We start from the raw sequence: 26,711 nt of genomic DNA, 5'->3' as shown, positions 1-26,711 counted from the left end.
GCTGCCTTCAGCCTCCACCCTAGCCAAGGAATTTCTTGAGAACGTCGTTCGTCTACATGGTTTTCCATCCATATTAATCTCCGACCGGGGAAGCCATTTTATTTCTCGGTTCTGGAAGAGATGTTGCCAAATGGCACAAGTTGATGTGCGTTTATCTACCAGCCACCATCCTCAGACCGACGGCCAAACCGAGAGAACAAACCAGACATTGGAACAGTACTTACGGTGCATGTTGCATCAATCAGAATATAATTGGAAAGACATTTTATGGATTGCTGAATACGCGTACAACAATTCTGTGCATTCAGGAATTGGCCAGACTCCTTTTTATACCTTATTTGGCCACCATCCCAGAACTTCGGATCTTTAACCACCTCAAGGCCTTGAAATGCCCGCCGTGGATAACTTACATGCCACCATAACCCGAGCCTTCAAAGAAGCCAAGACTCATTTACAGCAGGCCAAGGACAAATATAAGGGAAATGCTGACTTACATCGGAGCGAAGTACCTCCTTACCAAGTTGGAGATCAAGTGTGGCTGGCGACTAGACATCTACCACTTAAAGGCCCGCGAACTTTTAACCCAAGATATATAGGGCCTTATCCAATCAAGGCTGTAATCAACCCGGTAGCCTTCAAACTCGATCTGCCCCCCAACATGCGAATCCATCCGGTTTTCCACGTATCACTGTTGAAACCTGTACAACCCGGAACCAGGCTACTCAAGCCACCAGAACCAATCCCAGTAGATGGGGAACTGGAATTCGAAGTTAAAGACATATTAGATTCTAAGATGTCCAAGTCAAAGGTTTTTTACCTAATTGATTGGAAAGGATATGGACCTCATATACATGCACCTCGTCTAATACAAACATTTCATCGTAAGTTTCCACACAAACCAAAGCCTCCGGACAGTACATCCTTGGGAGGGGCCTTGTGGGGAGGTACTGTCATGATACCTACCTCCAAGGAGCCAGACAGGGCCCGGCACCCTCAGAGGCAGGCACCATGTATACTAGGGAAGTCCCAGCCACCCCAGATAGGGGCTCTTTGGACTCAGTCCTGGCGCCGTTGGCGTCAGGCTCATAAGGGATAACAGTCCTGGCACCATTGGCGCCAGGCTCATACAAGATATGGAAGGAATAGTGTTTGGTGCAAACTTACCTGGCAGACCATGCTGCAATTTCCTTACCTGGCAGATCATTCTACAACTTCCAGATGAAAAAGGAACTACTTAACCACACGGGTGTGGCTGGTGGCAGGATACATACCTTCAGTGGAAGGATACATACCTGGGACTACTTGAAAGGCTATTTAAGCCACGCCCAGACAGCAAACCACGCTTCGCGTAGTTCTGCTCATAGCAGCTGGACGCTCACCGTGCCTGCTCCTGCTCCAGTCCTCGACCACGCCTGCCAGCCTCCTGGAAACACATAAGGATAGAAAAGGGAAGAAGAAACAGGTGAAAACAAACCTTACATGTTAAAGCTGCATTCCGGATTCAGCGCGCCAACGTTCCTGCAAAAAGACATCATTTTAAATACTCACCGCGTCGCATACATCTCGGCGCACTTCTCTTACCTGCACGTGGCGCCTTCGGCTCTGCGACGCCCATCCGGATCTCCTGCAGCATTCCAGCACCTACGGGGAGACGAAGAGAAGAAAGCAAGGTGAGAAGGGGAAAATAACCAAAAAGCACTTAGCCGCCAAGCTAATTCTTCTTACCTTCGGGTCGATGCCATTCCTTGGGCATTTCAGCACCCCGGCCCCTATGGGGAAAAAGCAAACATCACATTAGTGAATGCAAGAACCGTAGCAAACAAACTATTTTAAACTTACCTGCTTACAGGTCGGACTCAGCTTCTGCTTCGTACCGGCTCCATTTCTTCGGCATTCTCGAACTCCGGCCCCTAAGGAAAAAGAGACAGGAAAAGACAGTAGTGGGCCTACACCAAAACTCACCTGAAATCAGGTTTTCGACGGAAACCGCCCTCAGCCCGGAGTCTTCCATTACCTGCAAAAGAGAAGAGGAACAGTTTAGACTCAAGCTTGCCATAAACATTTACGGTACTTACCGGAACAGACAAGCGAACTCGAACTTACTATCCAGTGACGTAACTGGATCCCAACGCGCCCCTGCATCAGAAGCAGGATGGAGAGCTCGCCTTTTCAATCCCTAAGGTGAGTCTCCACAGGGAATTACAGAAGGGTTGCAAGGAGGGTGAGAAGGGGAACGGGAGATCAACACAAAACCCCCAGAGTATTAACCCTTCCTTTTCGCTCACAGAAGGGTATTCATCCGAGCCAGACAAGCCGGATTTGGGAACCCAGCCACTCCATCTTCAGGGTGCTGAACATCTCCTTCGAAGAGGCCACTGTCGTCCAGACCACGCCCGCGCCTCCGTGGGAACCAGGTGAGCGTTACAATATCCCCAGTTATCACCAATCAGATTATTGGATCGACCTCCAAAATCAAACCCCTTTTAGGGGACTTAAGCAATTCAGCCCTGGTCGATAAACGTACTGGAAGAATAACGAGGGAAAAACGAAATAGCATCTCATTCATTAAAGACAAGATTGATGCACTGGACGTAGAAGTCGATTTCTTACCACTGATACAGTAGAGAAACAGGGGTAGTAGATTTGATACAGAAGCACAAATATCAACCCCAAAATCGGGTCAATACCAAGCAACTCAAAAGGACAGAGGAACAATGACTATGGATCCAAAATTCACCTCAAGAAAAATAGAATTCCATGAGCCAGTAAAAAAATAATTAAGGACAAGGAAAGAAAAGAAAGAATGGATGAACTGGCACACATTCAAAATACAGTAATGGCAGCCCTGACGATAACAATTGCCCCGTTCCTAAAATTATATGAAAGTATAAACAAATCCTTTCAAGACGTCCACACTGCAGATTCCAAGACCAAGTAACAGCGTTTCGGAGTAAAATCATTTATGAAAACAATTGAACAAAGGTTAGACAAAGAAGCTGTACTAACGTGCACATGGCAAAATCGCCTAAGCGATGTAGCTGGAAGAGAGACAAATGATAAAACATTATTAGTGGAGGCAGTCTTAGAGGATTGCAAGTGGATGCAGAGACTATACAAAAATGAAGAAGACCAAAAAAATAAGGTCAGGGGCAGAGAAGCACCATTTGAAACTACCTATAGGGAGAAGAGAACACTAAAATATGGAGATAAGGAAAGAACAATGAGAATAAGTGAAAATGGAAATCTCGACAAGAGGCCTGATAGGGGCTTGCCAGAAATGACAAAAAGCAAGCAGACCTTACAGAAGGAGAAAGTGACCAAATGGATAGAAAAGGAGCAAGAAGCATCAGATTCTACTGTGCGAGAAACCATTGAGGATCCAGCCCAAACGAGCTTCCCAATCTTCCAAGGCACCAACCCTGTGGTGAAAACGTTGAGGTCAGGAGATAACAAAACTATCACCATGCAGAAGGATAACAAGAACTAAAAGAAACTGAAGAACATGAAACAAACAAAAAAGTGTAAAACAAATGGCCCCAGAGCTTTCCTTAGGAATATAACAATGCCTCCAAGATTTGAGGTAACACAATGTGCAAAGAAGATACGTAGAGAAATGGTTATTACATCAGACACCCAAGAGCTACAAGTATTGGATGACTCCAAGATGACAACTACCACTCCCAAAGTAGATAAACCTGTGGAGCTTGACTCAGAAGGAAATGTTAGAGAGCTTGACTCAGAAGAAAAACTTAGCGACCTAGTGGAGATCATTGAAAAAAATAAGGAGGAGGACAATTGGAAGAATTTTAGTTTTCCGAATGTGAAGAAATATAAAAGCAGGTGCCAGAACTGCCTATGGAAGCAAATAGAAAGAAATCACCCCTGAGGACAAATAAGAAGAGCGGTATCCAAATCAATAAAGCAAGCCTTAATCCTAAGGAGAAAGGCAAACGGTGGTCTGCAAGTGATGAAAGGAAAGACCTTCAAGATTTTAGAACATTAGAAGGCAAAAGAAAAGATTTTATAAAAAAGTTGAGATCGAAACCAAATGGGAACAAGAAGCTGGAAAAGGCATCGGATAAAAAAAGGCAAATAAGGCCTTAGTACCTATCTAGAAGAAAGGATTCTGAGTATGAAGATATACATAGAGGAGTGGGAAGTGGTTACAAAGTGAGATTAGAGAAAAGATTGAAAGACTCAAAGAGGATTCTGCTAAATAGAGAAAAAGTAATGAAGCTATTCAGGCAGATCCCTGCGTTGCACTTTATATCATCAGATGATATCCTAATTGTGGAATTTGTGAACGAGAGAAGGATGGACTGGGTAACTCTGCATTTGAAGTCCAGAATAATTAAACAGTCACTAATGGAGGCAAGTGACAGAATGGTCACATTGGGATATGAGATGAGCGAAGTTAAAAGCCAAAACAGGACCTCTAGTTTGTCTTCAAATCGCTTAAAGAATAGAGGTCAACCAAATAGGGGGAAAAGAGGCTCAAATCTTAGTCATTCAGATGAAGAGAGACATGAGGAAGTGGAAAGAACTATGCCGGTTCGAGGTGGAAATCTCGGAAAAGTAGACGTGAAGAATAACTACAATAGAAAACAAAGGAACCAAAAGCCCTAGGGGGAAAAGAAATGGATCAACCAAATCCCACCACCCCGGAAGATCAAGTGAGAAAGTTAAGATTCACGGTCGACAATTCTAGAAAGCAATTAAAAATAGTGATGTCTATGCAGCAAAAGGAACAAAAAGAAGCCGGCTGGTCATGGGTGGCCGGGGTATTGGCCGCGAAAAAGACACAACAGATTGAGAAGAACAAACTGAGAATCTGAAAAAAGTTTGATCTGTGCGTCATGGAACACTCGTGGGTTTAAGCATCTGTACGCAGGGGAAGATAATTTTTTAGGCCAATTTGAAATCGTATGCCTACAAGAAACTTGGTTAAGGGAGAAACCAATGTGTGAGGGCTACAAAGTTTATATTAATCCTACAAGGAAAAGGGAAGGCCGCATGTGGGTCTTCTTCTTCTTACCTTGGTAAAAATCGATAGTGATATGAAGATACTTGAACATCACACCACAAATACCTTCATTCAGATCTTAAAGATTAAGAAATGCTTAGAGAAACAAGATCTCAACCTTCTACTAATCAATACATATTGGAGTGAGAATAAGTGCCCAACAGAGAAATACATAAAGGATATCATGGACGAAATTGATAAGACAATGATAGAGGAGAAAAATCAATTAATAATCATACACGGGGACTTAAACATTAAATTGTTAAATAAGGAAGGGAAGCCTTCAAAGGAGTCAAAACTTGAAGGAAGAGCCCTGCGATGGAGCAGAGAAATGAAAATACGAGCCATGAGGATGTTAAACGGATTTCCATGGAGCAGACACTTGGTCAAATGGAACCAGCAGCACCTGCTTAGATTACTGCTTTGTGGCAGGAAACACTTTGCAATGGATTAAAATATTTGACGTAAAAAAACAATTAGCAAGCGATCATCATTTATTAAGGATCAAAATGGAATTGATAGTATGGAAGTCAGAAAAGACCAAGTCATCCCCAGTTGAAGTAACATGGGGTCCAAATAAGCTAAGAATAAAAAAGAAGGAACTGCCAAAAATAGTAGGAAGATTTGGCAGTCATGTAATCAAGAATCCTGAAGGTGTAGAATAGGTGGCTATTAAAAGAATTCAAAATGAAAAATTATTCAAGTAGGAAGCCAATGGTGGCCAGAAAACATACCTATGATAAGGAATTGGTGGAGAAAAGGAAACAATATAGCGCTCTACTGAAACAACCCATAATGAATGAATGCCTTAACAAACAGGAGAAGATAAGAAGAGCTAAACAAAGCTATAAGAACTGGCTAAAAGCCAACAAGGTAAAAAGACTTCAGGAAGAGTCGGAAAGAATGCTGGCAGCGGTATGCACAAGTAATGTAAAGAACTTATGGGACATCATCAATAAAGGTGATGAATTTCAATCCGCAGTGATAACCAGTCAAGTGTCGGAAGAACGCTGGGTTGATCACTTCACTGCACTATTCCAGAGGAAATCAGCCACTTCTGCTCATGAGAGAAGTAAAAATCGGGAGGCATGGTTGGTGAATTTTGGCCACGCGGAAATAACAGGGATGATAAAAAAATTAAGCTCCACCAGGGCCACGGGCCCTATGGCCTTTCAAACCACTCACTTAAGGAAAACATTGAGTGTTGGACTGATTTAATTTATTTACTATTCCGACAAATAGTAAAAACCAGGATTATACCATCATCCTGGAAGGAGGCAATCATAGTCCAAATTGGTTTAAAAAGGGAGACTGGTAAACCCAGTAATTATAGGCCAATAGCCTTGCTCGACTCCATAGGCAAATTATTTGCCTTATTATTACTACGAGATCTCAAAGTTTAGGCGAAGAAGGCGGGGATATTAGACCCACAGCAAACAGCCTTTATAAGTGGAGTGGGTACATCATTGAATCTATTCATCATAAACCTATTAAAACAACGAGCCCTGGAATCCAAGACGAATGTCTATCTTGGATTTGTACATCTACAACAAGCTTTTGATGGGATCAGTCGTGAAAAACTATGGGATAAATTAAAACGATGGAAGTGCCCGGAGGACTTACTTGAAGTTATTCAAGGCCTTTACACAGACAAGTCAGTACAGGTCCAGTTATCAAGAGATGGTCCTATCTCAAGGAAAAGTGAAACCTACATTGGTATTAAGCAAGGCTGTGCATTGGCCCCCTTCTTATTTGCACTCTATCTAGCAGATATGAATGAGTCACAGGAAAACAGCAGGGCTTTTCCGCCTAAGAAGGTTGGATTCCGTGGGTCCTATATGCGGACGATTTGGTCTTCATAGATCTAACTGCAATAGGACTCCAGAGACAACTTGACGCATTTAAAAGCTACTTAGACGGAAATGATATTAATATAAATGTAAAGAAATCAAAGATCTTAATCAGGCAAACATCAAGTTGCAATCAGAAAAAGACAAAAGTCTTTAAGTGAACTTTGGAAAAACAACAGCTGGAAGTGGTAAATTTGATCATTTATCTGGGAGTACGGATAAATAAAAACATAAACGAATTAGGGCACTACCAGCTGATGAAGGAAAATTTACGAAAACTAACAAACCAGGGGAGAGCCCTGCACTGTAGATACAGAACTTTTTCACTCATTCAAACCCTTACCTTTTATAAACAAAAGGTGGTATCAATCTTGACGTACAGTGTGGAAGCACTGTTAAATCTGTCTTGGAGAATATGGGGTGTCTGCGGAGCTTACTTCTTGAGGAAAATGTTAAGGCTCCCTAACTCTCTGTCAGCACAACTAATTAGATATGAATTAAGACTTCAATCACAAGCCTCAATGGTCATGTGGAAAACAATCTCTCTTTTCCAGAAATTTATACTCAATTCACCTCCCGTACCCTTTGAGATTTTGAATAACACATCGGAGATAAAGGATAAACAACCGATGAGATGGAAGTCCAGATGTAAAGAATATCTGGAGACACAGAACATCGAGATAGAAACATTAAAAGGAAATCCGGACAAAGTAAAGAAAAGGCTGCAGGAAAAAGACTGGAAGGGAACCCTAGAATTGAAAAGTAAGAATGAACTCTGCAGCAATATCATATGGGACAGGAAAACATTGAACGAACCACCGGAATATCTGAGAAAATTCCCATCGTCTCATTATAGAGACTTACTGATGTGATGCAGATTTAATATTCTAGCCTCAAGAGAGATCAAACTAATCAGGAAACAGATTAAACCTCAAGATGCATACTGTGGCTTCTGCAAAGATCAGGAACATATAGAGACGATCAGTCATTTGATGCTGGAATGTACATCTTTAACCGAACAAAGATTGAAGAGCCTAGGAGCTTATTTTCAATTATGTGACTCATCACAGGAAGAGGAGTGCTGGGAGAGAATACTAACCGCGGTAAAATTGGAAGAACAATTGATGCTTGGAAATTTATGGAGACATTGTTGAAGGTGGAAAATCCATGAAAAATACAATGGAAATAGACAATGAAATATGGAAGCACTTCTAAGTGCTAGACATCGGTATGTTAAAGGTTGAAATATTTATGTTAACCAATAAAACATTAAAAAAAAAAAAGAAATTGGTGGTGTTTTCTTTGTGGAGATTGGAAGGGGAATTTTTCAACAAAAGAAGAATCTGTTGCCAATGGATTTTCTTTTGGGTGAACTTTGGTCTCTTTTGAACTTTTCAAGAACTGATTTCAAACTTGGCTCCTTTTAGATAAATTGACTTTAGACTTTACTGGGGAACAAGATCTACTCATGACAAGTCAAAGTCATTCAAGACAGTTGTGGTCATCTTTTATTTATGTTGTTGATGTTTTGCTTTGAGCGTTTTGTTGTTTAGTGTGAGGGCAAGTTTTGTATACGCTAGGAGATGATCCCTTAGATTTTAGACTAGGTAGGGAATACCCTTGAAGAGAAGGCTTAGTTAGGTTTTCTTAGCATTTTCTGTTTAAAATAAAATGTCAAATATTGAGAAAACTACAAGCAGGTGTCCGCCCTGCATTATTGACCCTCACACCATCCACCTAGAAAATATGCAAACTGTATGTCTTTACCAAGGGCTGTATTGTAATCTGTGTGGTCAGAAGATTAGTTTCCCTCAATTTATTTTGATGAAAATGTTGTTCAGGTTGTTGTCCTTATGCAGCTTTGAAAATGAAACAGAAACAAACTGCCAATGTAGCTCATGAACCTTCTCCCTTCCTCTCTGGAACACTAGGATTTATATTATCTTTTGGTAGTTCATGTTTTAGGGTTCACCCCGAAATTAATGCAGACTCTTCTCTTGACCAATTGCCTTGATGAGGCAATTGGAGTGCATCAAGTCCTTACTTGATTCCTTGCATTTGTTTATGCATAGTATTCCTTTTCTATTAGAAACCCAGGACTATAAGTCCAGAAATGCCAAGAGATAGCAAGGACTTCATCAGTAAAATCAGGGATTTGTTTTGTTTTGTTTTGTTTTGTTTCAAAAGTATGTTGCATGATATACGCACATAAAAGATGAATTTCTGTTTAAACTGGAAAAACATAGTCGTCGATGATATGTTTGGGGTAAACAATGGGTAAACACTGTTAAACACAGGTTGTTAACAATTTTGAAAACCCTGGAAAAACACCACCAGAATCTGACAAATATAAACACTGAAAACAGGAAGCCTAACCATAATGTAGGGAGGAATTGGTTGTGGAGGAGAATACAATTGTTGAGGGGGATAAGGTGGTTGAGGAAGGGGAGACAGTGATTGAGGAGGAGTCAGAGCATGAGAGGTGGGAGACAGGTGATGAGGAGTAGGGGGATGTGGCTACCAATCTGAGGATGGTCATGGAAGAGGCAGAGTTACTTCAGGAGTACCTGCAGAATGTTGTGTGTACCTTGACCTTGGAGTTGGCGAGGAGGAGGATGTACATCAAGAGCAGATGGGAGGGGTTGCAAAGGTGTTTAAGGAGGACAGAAGTCAGTGGAGAGAGGAGGTGGTGCTGCTGTAGGAGACCAATGAGCACCAGGTGAAGGAGCCACATATGGTCCCCTAGCAAATGGCCCAGGAGGAGGAGACTGGATCAACTGCATCGTTGCCTGCCCATGTGGAGGATGCAAAGTGGGCTCAGACTTTCCTCAAGAAGGTGGAGTTAGACATACTCATCCATTACATCTTCACCCATCTAGTCCTGGGTATGGGACTACATCAGCTTGCCAGATAGTATGACTGTTAGGGGGAGGCAGGCAGTGTAATATACAAACTCTGCCAGAAGAGAGTACATGAGGTTAATTAACATAAGAGTGCCTTGAACACCTTCTAAAGGCAAATGCAGTTTAGGATGAGGCACAATGATATGTTCAAGGAGTGTGGATCATGTGCCGCAAACACATTTAGTGCAATACCCTCCTGCAGTGCTGATGGTGGCCTCAACAAGGAAGTGTCATCTGGGGACACCCCAGTTCATGACCTGTCATGATATAGTAAGTGATCTCCATCCTCTCCACTTGAAACCAGCTCATCCATCACCCCAACACCCATATTTAGTCCAGTCCATCCTAGCACAGTGACACCACAAACTGGCAGGGCCACTTTACCTCCACTAGCAGCACACCCTTCTGTTGTTTGTGGTAGAATTCATGGTGTGGTGCCATTTGGGCAGAACAGGTGAAAACGAGAGATGAGGAAAGCAAGCACATACTGCATTAATTGCGTGACCACTGCCAGTCAGTATATGATGACAAGCTAGTCATGGATGCCATTGAAAAGCAGAGGCTCCTCAATCCTCTACCCTCTTCAAGATGACTGGGCACGATAGAAAATGTAGAGGAGCAGGTAAAAACGTCATCCCTAGCTTCCACCCCTTCATCTCTGTCATACTGGAACAGTAGGAGAAGAGCCCTATGTGGGAAACCAGGTATCATTCCAATTTCACATTGAGTGTATGAGAGACGATATGCACTCAGACAACTGTATTGAATGTACCCTCGCACTGAAAGGGTGGAAGAATGTCTGTACACACTTTTGATCATCATAGAGCTCTAAGTAAAATCTGACAAGAGCTGAGTGACGTCACAGAGGAAAGACACTGAAATTTACTGAATTGATATTCAATTACTCAAAGAATAAAGATTTAACTGAAGTAACAAGAGAAACATGTAATTGAATATGAACAAATTGCATATGCAAAGAAGATAAAGTAACCTGCTGATTAATAAAGGTATATACGCTGAAACGCAAAATAGATGAGACATATAGAAGCTTTCTGCTGAGGAAAACTTAACATGGCTAGAGCAGCCATGATGGAAAGATGGACGTCGGACTCATACTAAAACCATTCAAGCAACCTCAGAGACAGACCAGGGCTGCAGAGTCAGTAGACGCTGGGAAAAACACCTTTGTGCGCGGAATGAGAGGAGTCTTTTGGCCAGTGATCAAGGATGCTACTTCAAGGAATAATTGCAAGGCACAAGGGGAGTCAAAACGATAAGCCAAGTACGTAAGACATATTTCTCTTAGATTAAGCAAAGAATAAAACATCGGCAAGAACCAAGTATTAGACAATTAAAGATGCAGAAAACCCATGTAAGATGGAGTGAGCAAGTCTCTAGTGGCCAAGAAGGGTAATGGCACCTAATTCAATAGAATCAAATAGCATTAAATAGAAGGTCGAGATGGACAAATTTGTGGTCTCCTCACACATGATTTGAAAGCCAACAGCTATTCATTAAGCCCAAACGAAGATAATAGTGTGCCTACACTCCCTTGAATGTCCCAGAACAGAGAGCAGGCTTCCAGGTCAACTACTAAGGAGTAGCCTTGGCTTGGGGCCGATCGATGAGAGACTATGGACTAACTGGAAAAGTGGGGAGTAGTCTGACGTTGCTTGTGGCACCTGAGTTTCATTTTGCTTATGTACTGCTAACGAGCCGAAAGTCCAAGGTTGGGAAGGTATGCCAACCAATCAGAGGGTCTATGTAGCAAAATGTTATACAATGTTGCAAAGACCAATTCCCTACCATTCTCCTGCTATAATCAGTATTATACATAGAGGTGGTTTGAGGCGTGCCCACCATATAAGGGGCAGCCAATTAAGATATTAACACTTATATGTACTATAGTTACCTATGTTACCCTAACCAAACCCTCCCTTTAATAGGTTTTAGTTTGCCACATAGGATGACATCATAGCTGATGCATATCGAGGTATAAAACCTTTGTATAATCACATTTGGGTGTGAGTGTGTGAATCACTGCCTGTTATTCGCCATATTGCCATACTTTATTTTTATGCTGATAATAAAGTAGTACTTTACCATTTTCTTTGAGTCTGTCTGGTTATTTGGGTCTGAGATCATTATTGGTAATTCCCTCTAGCACATGACAAACTTCAAGGTGCTAGAATACAAAGTATAAGGGGGGACAAGAAGCACTGGTCAAGGGCAGAAAAAAGGCTCTAGTGGCTCGGCAGGTTGACTGAGCCAAATAAATTGAGATAGAACCTCCAGTTTGTGAGTGCGGAGCTGAGACTCAGAAAGTAGCTCTGCTGGTTGGTAGAGCCAAATAAAATGAGGCAGAAGTAGCTGAAGGCAGCAAGAATATAACACTATGTAGAGGATGTTGTGCGACTCCACTGGCTGGTAGAGCCAAATAAATGGATGCAAAACCTATCATATGAGTGTAGTACTAGGACTAGGAAAGTGGTTGCGCTGGTTGGTAGAGAAAAATATATGGGTGATGAAGGCAAAATTTAAGATGAACTCTTGTAGCACACGCAGCACTCCTGTCAGAGACAGTTGCCACCACCTTTCCCCATGCTGCTACTTTCATACTACTGTAGCTTGTTTGCACACGCATCTTAATTAACTGAGGAATCTGTTGTGTGGCCTTCAAAGCAATAAACCTGGTTTTGCGTCCCACTATAGTCTTTGGAGATAAGATGCAACTTCATTTTTATAAAAGTATGTTCTCCCACAAGTTTATCATTGAGGCATCTCCTGTGGTCTGAGGCAATAACCCCCAGCAGTGCTAACAATATATTTACACTGCACTTTTGCTGAAGTGAAGCTTAGACTTTCCACAGATAGTTAAACAAATGCAGATGACCACAATCACTGCCAGCCAAGCCAGAATGTCAGCAGATTGTCATAACTATCTAGTTGGCATGTGTCTAGACAGCAGGCATCAACCATATGCTCTGCATTGGGCCCACTGAATTCTCAATGGGGGCTTGATGCATATAGCAGACCAGACAGGGCAAGAGTCTGTCCCACCACTATTACATGTTTCCACACTCTGAAAGCTCACATTGCTGCTAGTTGAACGAGTGTCAGGAGTTGTGGAGAATTAGTGTGCATTGTCCAATAAACCCCTTTGAAATGATAGATCACGCACTGTGTTGTTGATCTCCGATCTGTCTTTCCCTCTCTTCTTGTGCCATGCAGGATTCTAAGCATCTCTTTAGTGCATCCTGACACATTGCTAGTACGCCATCTTGTGAAGACCTGCATTTTCCGCATCCTCCTGCATATGCCGCTTAAAGGTTGGCACTTTGACTTTTAACCATGGATCATTCCCCTTTCACTCAACAATGTGTGGATCCTGCCAGAAGGTTGAGAGCAGAATCACAGTCAGTTTAATCGCTCATGTAACACTAGACAGCTCACATTCATGTATTATGTTAGTTTTAACTCCATCACGTACACCAGTGGCAGCCACTTGCTGAGTGATATAGCGTATAATCTAACTTCCTGGGTGACCTATTCAAATGATGCAGCAAAGGACACCCATTATCCAACACTTACCACTTTGCGGATTTTAAGTAAGCAATATCCAGTTACCCGCTCCGGCTATTGCCGTAGTCGGTCACTGCACTGTTCTAACAGAACCTCACGCTTGTGTAGGGTATGTAGGCCATGGCCTCATGGGCTACATGCTTGTCCCCTATTTGGCCCTAGGAATATAGACAAACCAGGGTAAATGATTTATTGTAATAAATACTTTAGTATGTATGTAAGTGTAGTATGTGTTTTGTTTACCTGTGTGTGTGTTCCCTGTGTTTGTCTTGGAACAAACCATCTAGCCCACTAAGGGGATGGATGCAATATTTACAAAAATGAAAAGAAGAATAGAATAGAACTCCCCTGCCCATGAATGGGCTGGGCAAGGGAGAAAATAATCCAATAGGATTTAAAAAAGGAAAAACTGTAAAAAAAAAAAACACAGTTGGAGGAGAGAGAAAAAAAGGAGTAAAGGAAAAAGTTACCTGATGGGTTGTTGCCTCGAGCGCCCCCCCTCCCCTCCCCAGGTCCTAAATACCAAAAATGGCACCAGGTGGCGTGTGGGGAGCCACCCCGTCCCCAAAGACTAAGCCAGCGGGCCAAGCTACTAATGCTACGGACAGCTCAGCCACCCTGGGGCCTTGCCAGCTGTCGGCCCGCCATTTCAGGGATATGAAGAGGAAAACACAGGAACATGCATATGACAAATTGTGAGAGGTAAAAGTGAGAGGTATTGAAAGGGGCACCTGGAATGCAAGCAAAAGTGGAGATAGGAAGAGAATAAGGAAGAAAAGGAGTATCCGGTGGGGGCAATCTTGAATAAAAAGTAGCAGGGAAGAAAATCATTTCATTAAATGAGGTGACGATGGTGTGCAGGCATTGAGAGCTTAAGAACAAAAAAAGACAGTCAGGGCTAGAAGCGTGAAGGCGATTAGTGAAGGAAGAGAACCAAACAAATATTTCAAACTGATCGTTGTAGATGTCAATTTACACCAAGACATAGAGCAATACGAGAAAGAGGAACAGTACTGAGAGAAATTAGCAAGAACTGAGCTACATGCAATACTAGAAACAGCAACATCATATGGTAATATTGTGTGTAAGGCCATTGCTATTGTGGCTGCTTTGTATCTCTTTTGGAAGCCTCAATCCCATAACCACAACAGATACTTTATTTTAATTAAATGGTTCTACTACAGTCATCATGGGTCCTACTGATCTGCTTGCTTGCCCAATGGAAACTATGCAGCAATTCAGTGGACTCTTACTGTTAGGGGAAACATGGTGGAAGCTTATTCTTGCCCCCTTTATGCAATGTAATTCTTCGCTTTTACACCACAAGGTAGATAGAAAATCCATTGAGATTTGTGGTCTGAGGAGTCCCGGCTTTATCGTCTTTCGGATCCGCTCTCATCATGGTCTGGGGAATAGTGTGAATCATATCCAAGTCAGCAGAGAAACTCTATATCTGGACACAGAATGACTGTAGCCATGCAGCAGATCTGGCTGCAGAAACACAAATCTGAAAGTGCATGAATGATGTCTAGGATCCTGCATCTCTGGGCGCAAGGTTTCCTGGAAGTGGTCAAATGAAGGACGACGGCAGTGCGTGATTTGTACTGTAGCAGCACATACTCTGGGCTACTGGTGTCCTCTACATATTTTACTATTAGGGATTTAGACCATGATAGGTCTGTCTAATGAGTTCATTTGATGGTATGAAGTTGAATTTTAAATATTGTTTGGATTAATTATACAAATGTGGATTTATTTTGAGAAGTCCTTTCTTGTGATTTATTTAAGAGCAGAAAGTTGACTTTCTCTGCCGCAGGCTTGTAGAAACAATCATGCTAGTATGGTTGATTTTATCAAACAGAAAATGGCCACTGTACATTCCTGGTCGCCATTCACACTTGCATTACTTTGTGTGCACTGTAGTTGCACTGTATGGCCACAGTACGGTCCACGCGTCTCGCTCTCTGAACGTCATCAGGGCTGTGGTAGGTGACATCATACTCTTATCATACCCACTTGCCTCTCTCATTTGTGCCTTTTTTCAGAGATGACCGAAAGGACGGCCTCAAGTTCTACACCGACCCATCCTACTTCTTCAATCTATGGAAAGAGAAGATGCTGCAGGCCACAGAGGACAAGAGGAAGGAGAAACGGAGGCAGAAGGTGAGCACAGCAGATGCTGCCCTGCAAGATGGCGCATCCTTTCCACATAGCCATGTTTTTCAGGACGATGTGCTGTGTCATGTAGTCCACTAACATAGCAACACATGACACAACTAAGCATAGCGGGTATATTTGTTGAACACAAGTTGAACACTTGAGCTATGGATGATGGACTTGGAATTCCATGCATTCCACATTCACAGAGAATGTGCCTCGAATCTGGCTATTCTGCATTCGGAACCTGGAAAACTGGGGAGTGATATTAGTTAATTTAAAAATGTTCAACCCGATCTTCTAATGGAGCACCATCAGCTAATACAGTGAGTGAGAACCCCGTTTGTAACACTGTTAACCTCTGGAATGGTCTGCCTTTGTACTACAGTAGAAATTAGGTCTTGTACTATAGATAGGAAAGCAAACTTAGAGCTAGGGGTGGGGAATATGCTATTTAATATCAGAATGGTGGAGTGTGCTTAGAATCTACCCCTCTGCTATTTTTCCCCTGGTTTGAATTTTGGGACTGTGTCTTCATCCACCTCGCTGATTGGGAAAATTGTTCAAACACATAATTCCTGAGCAAAGCCTTGTGGATCACCTGATAATGATAAACGTTGGAAATTCATCTCTGGTTTGTGAAAATAGAACCATTGTTGTTGAATTCTGGTTCAAACGTACTGACCAGAGAAAACGATGCTTTTGCAATGTTTTGACTTGGATCAACATTTAGGTGGTTGCATTTGTGTAAGCTAGACCAAGCAGTTGTGTTATTAAGTATTTTGTGCATTATAAGTAGCTCTTCCATTTCTATGACGATTCAAATGGCCAGGACTCTCTTTATATTGCAACTCCCCCTGTATTTTCCCCACAATCCCTCCCACAGCCTTCTCCCCTCGTGCTCTATCGTCTCCATAGTTCACCTGCTGATTCTGTCCATATTCACAAATCCACAAGCCTGTACTGTGCCCCACCTGCCCTATTTGTCTATAAAGAGGCATCGTCACCCTCTTGCTCACACACCAATACTTAATCCAGTTGGTCAGTTTCCTACTCTCCCTTATTCAAAATCATTGAAGTGATTCAGATAACAGAAACACCATTTGCTGAGCCTCTCCAACCTCTTCTATACCTTCTGGCATCACTCCTCATCTTCTTACCTGAAATGTTTAAAAAACTTGTATTCAACAATCTGCACATATGTGCCAAAAAATATGCAACCTCTTGAAACTGAACTTTGTAGAATGCACTCCACCAACAGTGTTCTCACCCATACCTCTAATTCTATTGGATTTGATCAGCTCGAACTTCATGGCCATCATCTGTTATCTCTCACCCACTTTTGATGAATTTTATCATGTCCTTGCTCTACTCTCACTCTCTGCCCTGGTGATCCTCTAATTCTATGGACACTTTGTGCTCAGTGCGTGTCCCCATGACTCTGCCAATGGCTCACTCCCTTTCTTCTTCTTACACCTCTTCTCTCAATGAGATTATATTGTCGTTAGGTTTCTCCTACAGCCTTTTTGCCGAAGACACCCTAATCTGCATCCTCTCCAACGTCTTGACCAACTTGCTCTAAGCTTGAAATCCACGATGTATCGTATCGCCCATCTCTACGCATGTTGCCTAATACTCAACCCTGCCAGGACAGATGCCCCTCAATCAATGATAAGGAATCAGCACACTCCCCATTTTCTTTTTTCCACTAACCAGAGACCCACTTTATTCATGGCAGTGCTTCCATAAGCAGATAATACCCTCAGCAACTCCTCCCATTCTTCTCAGTTGGTGCTGGTTTGGCAATGAAGATAGAAAGGAGTCTCTCATTTTCAAATGGGCTTATTTTTTTCCATGGCAGACATGTTTACCAAGTTTGTTCATTGCCAGAAAAATGATCATTATCAGAGATCCTTAAATTTGGCCATTTATCCCACAGTGCAATCTAAGAAATCAAGTGATTGGCCCGAGTGCTAGGAGTCTTGTATTTGTGCTAAAATCCTTCAGCCCTTCTTAATCATGCTTGCTCTAATCCAACCATTAACTCAGACTTGCAAGCCTTCAACAGCCAGTATATACTGCTATTCTGGTTTATAAAGCTATGTTATTTATTTCCACCCTTCCACAGCTAGCAAAGCAAAGGCATTCAGCACATTTGCCCTATCATTTTCTTCATTGATCACCTACTTAGACCCCGCACACATGAATCTCATATCGCCCTTTGCTCTGTCAAGTATCTGGTTAACTTACTAGTGTTGTGGGCAGCCTTCTTGTTGACTTCTGCAACAAATCCTTTCCTCTTCATGAAAATATTGTTTTCACTTGGATCCTGTTCAAATTTCCTACATTCAACTACTCTCCTGTGTATATCTTGCAACTGTCTGTTGTATGGCGTCTCTCCAGGCACTGTGTTCAGTACCTGATAGGAGCCCTCAACAAGCTTTGCAAACTGTGGTCCCCCACAAATGCCCTCTGGTCACCTAGGCTTGCTGTGGTGGTCCTCATAAATGAGCTCCACACATCTAGGCTTCCTGTGGTCCTCCATAAATTACCTGTGCTCATCTAGGCTTGTTGTGGTCCTCCATAAATTACCTGTGCTCATCTAGGCTTGCTATAGTCCTCCATAAATTATCTGTGCTCGTCTAGGCTTGCTGTGGTCCTCCATATATTACCTGTGCTCATCTAGGCTCGCTGTGGTCCTCCATAAATTACCTGTGCTCATATAGGCTTGCTGTGGTCCTCCATACATTACCTGTGCTCATCTAGGCTTGCTGTGGTCCTCCATAAATGACCTCTGCTCATCTAGGCTTGCTGTGTTACTCCATAAATTACCTCTGCTCTTTTAGGCCAGCTAAGGTCCTCCATAAATGCCTTCTCATCACTTTGGTTAGCTGTGATACCCCATAAATGCCTTCTGATCACCTAGGCAGGCTGTGGTGCCCACAACTGCCCTTTGTTCTGTTGATGGTGTGTCTCATGAAATCATTTATGGAGTTCTTGAGCAGACTCTATGACTATTTCAGTTGTTTCCCGAATCTCAGGTTGCTTTTTTGGACTTGGAGCAGGCCACAAGTATGCTTGCTGAAAGCTATTACTTCCATGGCACAGATATTTGTTTCAGCCCCTTTCACAATGCATGGCACAGCCACGGGTCATAGACACTACTAACACTACTACGATCTAACACTTGCAGTTCCTGTTTTTTTATATTTATTTAGCAATTTTCAGTAAAACAACATAACTGAGTTAGGGTACAATCATGGGTAGTACAATTGCCAATTAAACAGTTAACATACAACAATCACTGGAGTTGAAATAGTGAGAGCCTATCATTTCTGCTGCCTCCTCCACAGACATGATAAACATTCAACACACTTTCTGATTACTCTCTGGGGGAATAGCAGGATTTTTTCAGTATTATCCACGAAAGTTTCCCTCTGAAATGTCCTGAAATCTCTTGAGCTCCAAGCAAATGTCTTTGGGCTTACTGGTGGCATTCAAGAGAGAATTCCCAACTAACTCTTCAATTTCGGATAATTTAATGAGTTCTATTAGCTATTTCTACTTCGATGGGCTTTTGGGGCTCATCCACTTGTATGCAATATTCTTTCCCTAGTCGGTAAGCTACATTTATAAACCTGCTAGTGCGTCATTGGCTTGTTGCAGGTCTGTCCAGTAGGCACTGCAATGGGTCAAGTTGCAATGTAGAGCCGATACTATCCAATTCTCGTTTCACCACATCTTTCCAGAAGGAGGACACTCTGCTGCATGTCCAATCAAGGTGTAGGAACAATGCCTCTTACTGCTCTTACTGCTCACATTTCAGACACGCTGATGATGCTGATGGGTCAAATTTTCAGACCTTCAGTGGTGTATGGTAGGCTTGGTGGAGGAACTTGAAGTGCAACAACCTAAGCTTAGAATTAGGTGAGATGCATTTTGTTTGGGTAAACATCTTATTCCATTGATCAATGGGATTGGTCATCAATATTTAACAGAAGCACTATCTCCCACCTCGTACCTCGCGACATTAATAGTAGTCTTAGTCCAAACTTTTACAATCGTATATAAGAAGTCACTACTTCAGAAACCTGTCGCCCTAATAAAGAATTGCCATATAGCACTAGTCACTGCTTCAGCAGGCAAGGATAGAAACGTAGCCGCCATTTTGCTGCAAATGCGCTGATACAGCAGTTTCTAGTTAAAGGTTGTGTCCCCGTAAATTCTTGAATTGTGATATGATAATGGAAAAGCCTGCTTTGAACAGATCTTCTTGATAGACCAACCCAGCTTGCTGAGTTCCCTATATCTCCCTGAGTCCAAAGTGAATGGAAGTTCCTCACTGATCTGCCGAAAGAGGGAGACGCATATGGGGAAGGTTGTGAGTACCGCTGGTGTACTGTGTGACAAGCCCAATGTGTGCTAATTATTGTGTCTATCTCCTTCTGGGAATTCTTTGGCTGGGTGAGCATCATTGAGTCAAGACGGAGAGGGGGGGGTGATCATCTTTTTGAGGCAAGCCCGGATTGAAGTGAGAGGGGGCACCTACCAGTGGATAGCTGGAGATAATTTGCAACTAGCAAATATGTTTCTAAACTCTGCCACGTTGAACCCTCCCATGTGTTAAGGCAGGGTTGGGACATCCCAGCTAACTCTCGGGGTCTCACCCACCCCCAGATCACTTTTGTGAGCAGGGATTTTAGTTGTTTAAAGAATTTAGGACCAGGCTGGTAGGGTATATTGCCGAATAGGTACAGGCCATTGGAAAGAACCACCATATCTATCAATGATATCCTGCCATTAACGAAATCTGAATGGACACCTATTCCAGACTTTGACCTTGAGCTTTTCTAGTAGAGGAGAGTAATTGCATGGGTAGAGTGCGGCAAGGTCTCTGTCTATTGTGATACCCAGGTATTTAACATGATCTTGGAACCATTTAAAGTTGTTACTGTACGTAAAGGGGCCAGTTGTGGGCATGAGGGGAAATAGCTTGGACTTGGACCAATTAGTGCAGAGTCCAGGGTACTGCCCAAGCCAATCCCATCTACCAAGCACTCTAGGTTGAGCTCAGAGTGCTTAACATATAGGAGCAGCTCATCTGCATATATAGACAGTAGGACTGTCTGCCCATAAAAACTGAGACCTCTCTCGGCGTGGTACTTGCAGAATCGAGGCCAGCTGTTGTATCGCCAATGAAAATAGCACAGGGGCAGTCTTGGCATGTGCAATATATAACTCGAAAATTACCAGCTACAAATATCCCCACTACTACCATCTGACTCAAGACCATAAACATGAAACCCCAGTCGAGGGAGTCAAAGCCCTTCTCTATGTCCAGGAAGGCCTTCTGTGCTGGTATAGCAGGGTCAATAAGGGAGAGTATGTCAGCTAAGTCTCACAGCCCAGGACAAACCTGTCCCCCAGCATCATACTAGGAATCAGGGGAAGGATACGGCACACAAATATCTTCTCCAGGATTTTGTTACCAATATTTAACATTGATAGTTGCCTGTAAGATTTCACATTGGAAGGGTCTTTATTGGGCTTGGGCAACACCATGATACGTGCCTAATTTGTGGACTGAGGCAACTGACCATTTTTCAAGGCTGCTAGTAAAACTTTGAAGAGACTAGGTGCCAGAAGATCTACATATTCCTTCTAGTGAACCAGTACGGACCTGGTGCTTTCCCAGAACTTAGGTCTCATACCGCCTCCACATGCGCTGCACTAACGAGAGTAGCATTGAGACACTTGCATTGGCCGGAGTTCAGCCAGGCCAACTCAGCGCTATGCAAGAATTCTTCCTTCTCTGCGTCTGACTTGTTAGTTTTGGAGGAGCAGCAAGAAGAACAATATCTGAAGAATTCATAATTTATCTCCTCTGGAACCAATACTTGATTCCCTGTCTCAGTGACTATGGATTTACTCGCGAATGACCCCTTTCCCACTTGATCGTCCAGGCCAGCAGGCGGCCTGGTGTATCTGACTCGGTATAACATCCAACTATTGTTTTATGAGTGTCATACTTTGTCTCCTTCTCTGCTACTTTCCAGAATACAGCCAGGTGCGCTTGAACTGCTGTTGCACGTTCAGTAGTGTGGGAGTATTGAGAGGTCAGAAATGCGAGACGAACAACGTATAGTTTTCTCACAAGTTGCCATTTTATTAAATAAAAAGGGGTGAGACAAACGCCTATCCTTCCCCAACCTAACAAGAATGTCCCTGCCTAACAAACTAAGGCTAAAGAAAAATGACCTAGTTTCCCAAAAGACTCTGACCCTTACACTGATATAAACAACAACAAAATTATACAAGGTTTGTTGGGCTGTCTTAAAATCCACAAAATAAATAACATATTGATTCAAACTCTAAATCTTTAAACAGTAATCCTTGCGACCTGGGTTGGAGTCCCTTCTCCTGGATCAATTCAGGAATATTTAAAACAAAGTCCAAGTTTAAGAAAGGTCTGTGAAATAATGAAGTTGCATTCAGTGTAGCATAACAAGTATTTTCCAATGAATATGGCAAAGCAAATATCTCTCTTATAGAGGCTTGTTCACGTATCAAAGCAAATGTAAATGTTTCCACAATCCCCTGCTTGGCAAAACAAAAGGATTTTCCTCCAAAACACAAATTCATGAATCAATGCAAATGTTTCTTTTCTCAAAGGCCAAGCACTTATTAGCGCATCATACTTATTCTTCAAAAGAAGCACTTTAGTCAGGGTGACTCAATAATCATTTTCTGCAATTACTTCATTATTTAAAAATTTGTAAAGCGCAGCTAAGACCCAGAGGTATCTTGGTGCCGGGGAGACAAAGCCCCTCCCAAGGGGGGGGGTCAGTACTAGGAACAGCAATAGACTGCACAGATGAACCAAGTGCTCTAGTTAAATAAGAAGGTTTTCAGATTCTTTATAAAGGCAAGATGGTCACTGGTCGCCATCAGAGTGAAAGGCAGTGAGTTCCACAGCTGGGAAGCAGTCACCAAGAAGGCTCTCCCTCCAATGGTGGATCTGGAAAAGCGGGAGACCATTAGCAGTAAGGAATTGGCTGAACAAATGTTCCTGAGCGGAGTGTACTTGATATAATTCTTCTGAAGGAAAAGGGTGCCTTCCCCATAGTATGCCCAGTGGACAACACACATGGGCCTCATTACGACCCAGGTGTTAAGGGTTAACGCCGTCGTTAACCCTTAACGCCTGATTCCAATTTTAACGGCTGCTTTTAGCAGCCGTTAAAATCCATGGCGCTAACCCGCCATGATGCTAATTACGCCACCGTAATTTACGGTGGCGTAAGTAGCGCCTTCCCCATTCCCATTATGCCCTATGGGGCAAAAATGGGAATGGGGAAGGGAAAATGGGAAATGGGGATTTACCGCCCCACTCACCTTGGAATGGGGCGGTAAATCCGCCATCCACCATGGTGTAAACATAGTTTACACCATGGTGGTAAAGTTGGCGTAATTACCGCCTGGGTCGTAATGACCCACATGGACTTGAACTTAATTCATGCCTCCTCAAAGAACCAGTGGAGGCTCTGGAGCAACAGGGATACATGAGAACATTAAGGATGACCACTAGCCTAACAAGCAGCACAATTCTGCATTACCTGCAGACGCTGAATCAAAAATGTAGGCTGAGAAAGCGGTGTGGATTTGCAATAGTCTAGGGTCCCAACAATAGTCGCTGAGACTACAAGACTACCCAAACCCACTGGGATGAACTGACACAATTTCCTCAGAATCTTCAATTTAAGGTGCCTTGAACTACACCTAGCAGCAATCTGTAGAGCCCACAGACAGGGACAATGCAACTTTAATCACTTTAATTCTTATCAAAAGAAACACTTTAGTCAAGATGGCTCAATAATCACTTTCTGCAATGTAACAGTTTATCAAGACCAGGTGATGGAATTAATACTTCCTCTTCTACCACCCCTTTTTACCACAACTACAGTACTTTAAATCATCTTCTTTCCTGGCATACTCACCTGCCAGGACTAACTACAATTGGATTCTTTCCTGTATGATATGATATGATATGGCATTTGCAACGCGCCTATACACAAGTGTTTCAAGGCGCGCCGAGGCAGGGGGGATCAAGGGGAGACAGACAACGATCCTACTAGGCCAGGTATCATTCAGATCGCGCAAGTGCAAGGGTAGAGGGGAAGGGAAAAGTGCAAGGGGGAAAGGGAGAGGGGAATGTGCAGTACAGGGTTAATAGCATACAGGATAAAAAACAAGGGCCAGCTAGTGGCAAGCGCGAGGTAAGTGCAGACAAGTGCTGGGAAGGGGGGCTGTAGGGATACAGACACAGTCCCGCAGTGCAGTGGTTGCCAGGGAGGCAATGCAAGGGAGAGTGGCTGGGCCATGGACCGAGAACGGGGAGTGGCACAGTTGCAGATTCAGTGCAGTTTCAGTAAGTTTAGCAGGGGAGAGGGGGAGAGAAAGCGGAGGCAAAGAGGAAGGTTTAGAGGTGCTTCCGGAACCGGAGATGGTTCTCCTCAAGTTTCAGGGAGGCAGGAAGGCTTTTCCAGAGGGAGGCACCTGCAGTGGAGAGAGATCTGCCCCCAACTCGTTGTTTGGAGAAGCGGCTGACCCTGAGGGAGTTGGAGGCGGATGAGCGAAGAACTCGAGAAGGAAGATATTTAGGAAGAGAGAGTTGAAGGAATTTTGGCTCAAGGCCCCAGAAGGCCTTGTGGACAATGCAGAGGGTTTTGAACTTGATCCTCGCAGTCACTGGGAGCCAGTGTAGTGATTTCAGTTCTGGAGAGATACGGTCCCTGGGCTTGGGCCAAGGACAAGTCTCGCAACCACAATTCAGACAGAGTGAACACAGTAATGCGTATCAGCTACTCTGTGGAGAGGCCACTTAAGTTTGAAAATCCTGCAAGGTGAGAAAAACCCTAGTTTACCACAATTTCAGAACACAGTGAACACAGTAATGCGTATCAGGTACCCATTGGAGAGGCCACCTAAGTTTGAAAATCCTGCGAGGGGAGAAAATCCCTAGTTTACCACAATTTCAGAACACAGTGAACACAGTAATGCATATCAGGTACCCAGTGGAGAGGCCACCTAAGTTTGAAAATCCTGCGAGGGGAGAAAACCCCTAATTTACAATGAATAGCTGACACAATGAGGTGTACTCGCCAGTCAGGATAAAACTCCTACTGCTACAATTGTACTCTGTGGTAATGCTCGTTCCAAAACACTCCATATCAGAATCATAAACAAGATGATTAGAACCAACAACTTCCTCTCTTTATAGTCTCTTGTCTCTTTTTTTTTTTTTTTTAAAAAACCTTTATTTTTGTTGCACTTGGTCACTACTTTCACTTGGTTACAGAGACATCATAATTATAGACATTACATTTTACAATATGAATCACATTACAGCATCAAGTTGTTCAAGTCCGCTTTTCTCGGCGAGATACTGTTTGTACCTGCCCCAAATGTTTTTCGGGCGCGAGGCTGGGAGCACAGTATCAATATACAGTTCCTCCATGTCGTTCGCCCATGCCATGTCCCTTTCCCAGTCCGCCTTAGTAGGGGAGTGCGCACTCTTCCATCTGAGGAGGATCGCCCTTTTGGCGAGGAGCAGACTTACATTCAGAAGCTTTCGCCAACTCGGGCTTATTTTCTCAATTGACCCCAACAGGCATAATCGTGGGGTCCACTCTAGTGGGTGGTCTGCCATCTCGTCTATCGTCTGACATACAGCTTCCCAGTATCCCCTCAGTGCACTGCACCCCCAAAGCATGTGATAAATGCCAGCATTGTCCGCATGGCATCTCGGGCATTCCCCTGTCATGGTTGGGTATATGCGTTTGAGTTTCTCTGGGGTGTAATGTGTTCTCTGAAGAATTTTATAGTGGATTAGCCTGTATTTGGAATTGCAGGATATCTGTTTCACGAGTGCACAGTATTGAGACCACTCCTCTTCCCCCACCTCTTCTCCAAGGTCCTGTTCCCATTTTGCCCTTGCCGGACGCTGCTCTTGTGGGCGTGTGTGGAGTATGGTCTTGTACAGTGTGGAAGCTGTTATTTTTTGGCGTCCCCCCATAAACATGTATCCCAGTCCCATGTTGACTGGGGGTTCATCAGGGAAGGTTGGCCATATATTTTGTGTAGCTGCCCGCAGACCAGAGTATTGTCGCCTAGCCGTAGGTGTGTTACCCACCTCCTCCCTGATATCCTCCCATCGAATGAACTGCCCGTCCACAAATATCTGCCCCCATTGTGTTATGCCCTTAGCAGACCAGTGGCGGGCCGTCTCTCCCTCTGACGTAAAAGGAGTCTGCGGCATACCCCAGAGCGGCATACTAGGGTGGTATATCCTTTCAGTATTGTACATTTCAACAATCCTGGACCACGCAGTGATCACCACTTTAGAAGGTCTCAGGGAGTTATAATGCTTAACACCTGACCGTGTAATTTGGTGGAGTGCTAGTGTGGCCTCTTTTTCCAGTTGGTTAGGTACTGGGCCCGCTGGGTTGATAAATGTCGTCGCCCATTGGTTCGCATGTTGTGCCTGCGCGCTCAGGTAGTAGAGTTCAAAGTCTGGGGCCATCAAGCCACCGTACATGTAGTCGTTTGTAAGTGTCCCCCAGCCCACTCTCGGATGGCCATCCCATACAAATGAGGAGCACGCGCCCGCAATTTTAGTGAATAAAACACGCCCCGGCCACACCGGCACCGTGCTAAATAGGTAAAATAGCTTAGGAAGGATTATCATTTTCACCAGTGCGATCTTACCCATCATGGATACCGGGAGGGCCCCCCAGCGCTTTAGTTTCAGGCACAACGAGTCCACAAGCAGGTTGTAGTTCAATGCTCGGGATAGCTGAGCAGTCCGAGCAATCCATGCTCCCAGATATAGAACATGCGTCGGGCACCACTGTAGCCCATGCAGGCCCCGTGGCTTCTCTGTGGCCCCTGTGATAGGGAACACTTCTGATTTATTAATGTTAAGTCTGAGTCCCGAGAGTCCACCAAACCTCTCCACCACCGCCAGGACCCTCCCCAGTGTTCTGTCTGGATCTCTCAAATATAGCAGAATGTCGTCTGCGTACAGGTTTATAATGTGCATTGTTGCCCCTATTTTTAGCCCACAGATGCCGGCGAGAGCCCTCAGTTCGTCTGCTAATGGTTCAATTATCAGAGCAAACAGCAATGGCGAGAGCG

General features: G+C 43.5%; 1 protein-coding gene across 9 annotated transcripts in view; it reads left to right on the top strand.

Moving 5' to 3' along the window:
• The window catches only part of LOC138480812 (actin-binding protein WASF3-like), a 1,100,082-nt gene that overhangs the window by 852,388 nt on the left and 220,983 nt on the right, over nt 1-26,711 (top strand). For all 9 annotated transcript variants that reach the window (XM_069612569.1, XM_069612567.1, XM_069612561.1 and 6 more), the window contains one exon: nt 15,404-15,521. In XM_069612569.1, the coding sequence (XP_069468670.1) occupies nt 15,404-15,521 (118 nt within the window). The remainder of the gene's footprint in view (nt 1-15,403; nt 15,522-26,711) is intronic.

Source organism: Ambystoma mexicanum, chromosome 5p (assembly GCF_040938575.1).
Source record: "Ambystoma mexicanum isolate Mex_15411 chromosome 5p, UKY_AmexF1_1, whole genome shotgun sequence".
Lineage (NCBI taxonomy): Eukaryota > Metazoa > Chordata > Amphibia > Caudata > Ambystomatidae > Ambystoma > Ambystoma mexicanum.
Note: the sequence above shows the minus strand (reverse complement) of the source record. Positions and strands in the feature narration are given on the sequence as shown.